The following is a 6,000-nucleotide window of genomic DNA, read 5'->3' on the forward strand; positions in this document are numbered from 1 at the left end:
TTGCTACATACAATATAGCGGGTACTGAACACAATGTCTACGTGTAGACTGGACCTTTCGGTTTGTTTTTAACATTATTGACCCCCCAGCAAGGAATGCCTGCCAGCCTTTCTAGAAATGGTATAGGTGATGTCATTGCTTTATCAGTTATGAGTGAGTGTGTTTAGTTTTATGCCTCTTTTAGCAATATTCCAGCAATATCACGGCGGGAGACTCAAGAAATGGACTTGTCATATTGTACCCATGTGGGGAATTGAACCCAGGTGTTTGGCGTGACGAGCCAAGAAAACCGATGTGTGATAAAACAAATGACCAAAGTTTACATTTAATTGTACCATATTTCCTCCAATACGCGTTTGGTCTCCAATAAGCGGGGGTCGGGGGTGTAAAGCAACTGTTCAAGAAATCAGTGCTGTGTCTTCAATAAGCACCGGGTCTCAATAAGCGACAGGTGTGCCGCATGTTTACAATGGAGTTTTCAAATAAAATACAAATGGAGAATCTATATATATTTCCGTTGAAACTTTAAGTGCTGGGACTGCAATAAGCGCCGGACCTCTAATAAGCGCCAGGTCTGGAAATCTGTTGAGAAAATAAGCACCCGGGCGCGTATGAGAGGAAATATGGTATTTAATATTAATAATAGTATTCTATAATAATATTTTATCATATTCATAAGATATTATTTGGTTATTAAAACACTCCTTATAAACACAATATGCAACAGTTTGATTTGTGATAAAATCAAACGAGCAGATGTTATTAATGTTTGACTCTTTGAATGCCATATTTCACAAGTTTGGAAAAAGATCCAAGATATATATGAATGTTTTGATGCATAAATATTCATGACCAAGTTTATGTACTATAAGGAAGATGTTAAAGAAAAGTTCTTCTTCTTGCCCTGACGACTGTGGTTTAGTTTTAAGCCTGTGAAGTTTGTTTAGTGCCTTAACAATTGAGTGCAACTGAAGAATTTTTGAATTTTTTTTTATTTACCATTTTTTTACTTCTTTATAGGTACAGTACATGTGGTCAACGTATGACATTGATAGGTACAATTGTGCTGATATACAAGATTACAAAAGCAATCAATGATATTTCTATAAAAAAGTCTGCAAATGGCATCAGATGCAACTGAAAAAATTGGTGACCAAGCTTTCTTCTTCTTTTTGCATTGCAAGTTCTCAATTTTGATTTTTCCCATGGAACTTTCTTCTCCCATGCTTTTTTGCCATTTATTTGATGTTGAGGTATGTCTGTTCTCCTTATAGAGGAGGTATATTACCCGGGACCTCCACCGCCTCATATGTACACTGGTAGGTAGTGGTCAGACGGTCAGTACCCGCTTCCTGCTCGTTGGTTGGTGTCCTGTGGGTTTTGTCCGTGCAGTGGTCAGTCGGTCGTCCACTGCTGTGTGTCCATCCACTGCTAGCCAATGAGGAGGATGGGACGCAGCAGGCCATATTTACCATTTCATGTCTATGTACAAAGTGAGATCAGGTTTCCGCGTAACAGTTTTCGTGCATGCGTATGTATGCCATGATCCGCCTGCATTAAAAATGACATTAAGCTTTTAGGAATATCGTTTTGTCACAATTACAAAAGATTAAATTGAAAAAATTAGAAGTTGCCTTGAAACAACTTTCACCCTTTGCATGCAGTCGGAAACTTTGAAAAACTTTCTGTGACCTGATTGAGCTTGTATGTGTTTTAAGTTATGGACACAGCAATATTATCATGCATGGCATTGTGGGTGGAGGTATTGTGTGCTGAAGTACATCTTTGTTTAAGAGCGAGTGCCAATCTGTATATCATTTATGAAATGCAGTGGCCGTGGAGCTGTTTTGAAGTCTGACATATTTGCAGTTTGACAAAATAATGTCACAAAGGATATATGTCTACTTTATTATTATAGTAATAACATTAATTTTTGAATATCAATTATGTCAACATAAGAAAACAATATTGACTGTATTGACCAGATTTACCAAGTCAAATGACATAGTATTTGCAAAGTTTACATAGTATTTGCAATATTGACATAGACAAATGAAGGTTTTATTGATAAATTATTCCAGCATTGATGTCAAATTTACAACATTAGCTACATAACAAATGTTATATTTGGTAATAACACTTTCTTAGTAAAGTACTAATTCTAGTGTTTTTGAGTTTAAACTCCCTCTGGCTTCTTATCCTGTACTCCGCCGTGATATTGCTGGAATATTGCTAAAAGCGGCGTAAAACTAAACTCACTCACCCCCTCACTCTAATCCTGTACATTTGTTGGGGCGTTGGGGTAGCCCAGTGGTTAAAGCATCCCCACATGGGCACAATGTGTGAAGCCCATTTCTGGTCTCCCCTGCCGTGATATTGCTGGAATATTGCTAAAAGCGGCATAAAACTAAACTCAATCACTTACACACTGAATAGTTGTTACATTTGACCACTTAATAAACACTAGCAGTGTTGAGGTCATTCTTTCACACTGTGACAAAACATCAAAACAAATAAAAAGAAAGGTTGTGGTTCTGATTACAGCTCTTTTATATTTAGGGTAGGTAGGTAGGTAGGAATATTTCTTTTTACATTTAAAAAAAAAGTAAAGTACAAACTAATAACACATTTATCAATTTGTAATTGTTTTTTTAATCAAGCTTGCCACCGTCATGTTGACTTTCTCTATCAGAATGACCGATGTCCGTCGGTGCCGGGAAAAACAATGGTATCTTTTTTTTAGGCTTTATGTTAACATTGAACACTCTCTGTGATTTGCCACTAACAGATTAAACTTGTTGGGATGTATTTACAAAATTTGTTTAGCCTTAGGAAACATGAAAGTCAATATATTGCTGTGTTCATAAAGACCTAAACCGTATGATGGCTTTGGTGAAGAGGCATAATTTTGGTGACACATGATCTAGTGGTCCTTGGTGGAACCCTGTTGTCCCCTACTGTTGTCCTGGGTTGTGGAGGAGGAATGGCCATGTGTGTTGAGTAGGCTGGGAAACTGGTGCTGGGCTCTGCAAGTTTTGTTTTTAGCAATTTGTATGCTGGATTGTGGGTATTTTAAGATTTCTTTTGAATGAAATGAATGTTGTACTTGGTTATCGGTTGACAATCTGCTCATGAAATTAAGAAAAATTATTTTTGTAATATTTAATTTTAATTTTTTCTTTGGACCCCTTAAAAATGATTGTCCAGCTAACCTCTATTGAAATTATTTTTTAAAGAGTTGATTTCTTCTTTACATTATCACTGATAATCGTTTCACATTTCATAAACTTCAATGAAATTATTTTAAATGATGTATATTTATGGTAGACAAAACAATTAGGTATAAACACCTGGTTTTGTGAGGGTCTTCATAAGAAAGCTTAATGATGAAAAGGGATGATGACCCACATGTTTTGGGGGAGTGGTTATATTTGAAACTGTTGTTTTGTCATTTAAATCAATGTGTCATGTTTAGATATTGTGCATGATTTTTCCACTTTGCGAAAATGTCAGTCACGACTATGCATGGAATCAAAACCGTATCCTTGACATAAACATATCAAATTTTCTTTTTTAAGATAAATATTGAGCTGAAGTAATTCTCAACAAATATTCATTTGAAAGACTAAACTTTATTTAGGTGTCATTATTACAATAGAAATGCATTTTAGGTGGAATGGAAATGTATTCTTTTTTTATCATCTTGATTGAAGGTTGCTTTTCAGAGGATGAGGTTCATCCTGATATGCTGTTGGTGAATTGTATTAAATGACCATTCACATTGCTGACATGTAATATTACCTTGTTGGCACCCTTGTACCTCTCAATATACTGATGTCTACTCCAGCTCAAGAAAACAGCAGCATATCTGTCAGTTTGTTCAGTTGTCAAACAGCGGTTATTTTGGTTGGTTTTACAGCTCGTCAGCAGTTGCAGCTTCAGCAGCAACAACAGCGATTGCAGATGCAGCAACAGGCAGCGTCACAGCAACAGCAACAGCAGCAGCAGCAACAACAACAACAACAGCAACAACAACAACAACAGCAGCAGCAGCTTCATCATCTGCTGCTGAACCAGCAGGTAAGATTGGGTGTCACATATGGGACGGGATGACTGGGTTTGTTCGTGGTCGTGTTTGCACTCTGGTCAATGTTATATATGCTATGATATTCGTGGGGACAGTTTCCAGTGCACAGGGAGAGAGAAGGATGTGTCACTTGGAGGTAGTGGAGTATGACGCCACAGAGATGAAGAGTGACAATATACCTGGATGAGAGAGAGTTTAGTGGAGTGTGTGGTTTGAGATGTATACAGACAGTATCTGGATGGGAGAGAGTTTGGTGGAGTGTGAGGTCTGAGATGTATACAGACAATATCTGGATGGGAGAGAGTTTGGTGGAGTGTGTGGTCTGAGATGTATACAGACAGTATCTGGATGAGGGAGAGATGTATACAGACAATATCTGGATGAGAGAGAGTTTGGTGGAGTGTGTGGTTTGAGATGTATACAGACAATGGGAGATCTGGATGAGAGAGAGTTCAGTGGAGTGTGTGGTTTGAGATGTATACAGACAATATCTGGATGGGAGAGAGTTTAGTGGAGTGTGGTCTGAGATGTATACAGACAATATCTGGATGGGAGAGAGTTTGGTGGAGTGTGTGGTTTGAGATGTATACAGACAATATCTGGATGGGAGAGAGTTTGGTGGAGTGTGTGGTTTGAGATGTATACAGACAATATCTGGATGGGAGAGAGTTTAGTGGAGTGTGTGGTCTGAGATGTATACAGACAATATCTGGATGGGAGAGAGTTAGTGGATTGTGAGATCACTCAGACGTGAAGAAGTACTCTTATGGACAGTCTCATGTTGAAAGTGAGAGAGCGTCTGAATATTGACATGTTGAATGAATCTGATCTGATAATCTTTGTTTAGAATCCACAAGGTCAGCAGCCTCAACAGCAGCAGCAACAACAGCAACAGCAGATGCGACAACAATTACTGCTCCAACAGCAGCAGCAGAACATGCGGGGTGCCACACCGCAAACACAACAAGCGGTGATGGGGGCTCAGCAGCCAATGCAGTCACAGCTTGCCTTGCCACAACCAGGCCAGAACTATAAACAGAGCTGTCTGGATGAGTTCAATCTGCCAGATATCCTGTAAACAGAACTGTCTGGATGAATGGAATTTGCTGGATATCCTCTAAACAAGTCAAAGGACAGACAGAACTATCTGGATGAGTTCAAGTTGCTGGATATTGTGTAAGCAAGTTGAAGGACAGACAGAACTATCTTGTTTAGTTCAAGTTGCTGGATGTCTTCTAAACAAGCCAAAGGACAGGAGAGAAATTCCTGGATGAGTTCATTCTACCAGATATCCTGTAAACAAGTTGTGCTAAGTCAGTTCAGAATTATGTCAGTGTTTCAGTCCGCTGATATCTCTGAACAAATGTGCTATCTTTCTCTTTGACATATTGGCAGGGTGAATTCAATCTGATCTTCTCTATACACTAGTGGTGTTCTGATTAATTGAAATAATCGAAGATTGGTCACAGTGACCAAACGACCAAGCAATCGATCACATTTTCTCATAATCAAACAAAAACGATTTTGGAACTACTGTTTTAGTCTTTAAAATACTTGACAATGGAACATATCGTTGAAGTGTCAGGGCCTGAAAACGTGTTTAATTCTTAGAAAAAACTTCACTAACTGAAAAGCCATGACTGAATATTTCTTAAAGACTCCGGGAAGTTTGTGTTCATGATATATTAGTCATCACTTTAAAGTAGCAAGTTGCATCATGTTATTCATATCTGCAATAACAACCTGGATAGGAAAATCTGAAAAATGACGCTAACCAATTTTCTTCGATGATTGTTCGTTAGTAATGAATCAATCATCAATTGTGAGATTTCAACCAATTCCCAGCACTACTATACACAGGTGGGAATGTATCTGATTCTTGCCAGACCAGTTAATACTTAATTTGTCTCTGT

At 38.1% G+C, this 6,000-nt stretch overlaps 1 protein-coding gene across 1 annotated transcript in view; it reads left to right on the forward strand.

The window, feature by feature from the left end:
- LOC124264560 (mediator of RNA polymerase II transcription subunit 25-like) overlaps nt 1-5,507 on the forward strand; it is a 38,107-nt gene extending 32,600 nt beyond the window's left edge. The window contains 3 exon segments of the mRNA XM_046699311.1: nt 1,275-1,319; nt 3,920-4,080; nt 4,935-5,507. Coding sequence (XP_046555267.1) covers nt 1,275-1,319; nt 3,920-4,080; nt 4,935-5,165 — 437 coding nt within the window. The 3' untranslated portion in view covers nt 5,166-5,507.
- Nucleotides 5,508-6,000: the final 493 nt, after the last annotated feature.

Source organism: Haliotis rubra, unplaced genomic scaffold (assembly GCF_003918875.1).
Source record: "Haliotis rubra isolate DU_JTF1 unplaced genomic scaffold, ASM391887v1 Scf93, whole genome shotgun sequence".
Taxonomy (NCBI): domain Eukaryota; kingdom Metazoa; phylum Mollusca; class Gastropoda; order Lepetellida; family Haliotidae; genus Haliotis; species Haliotis rubra.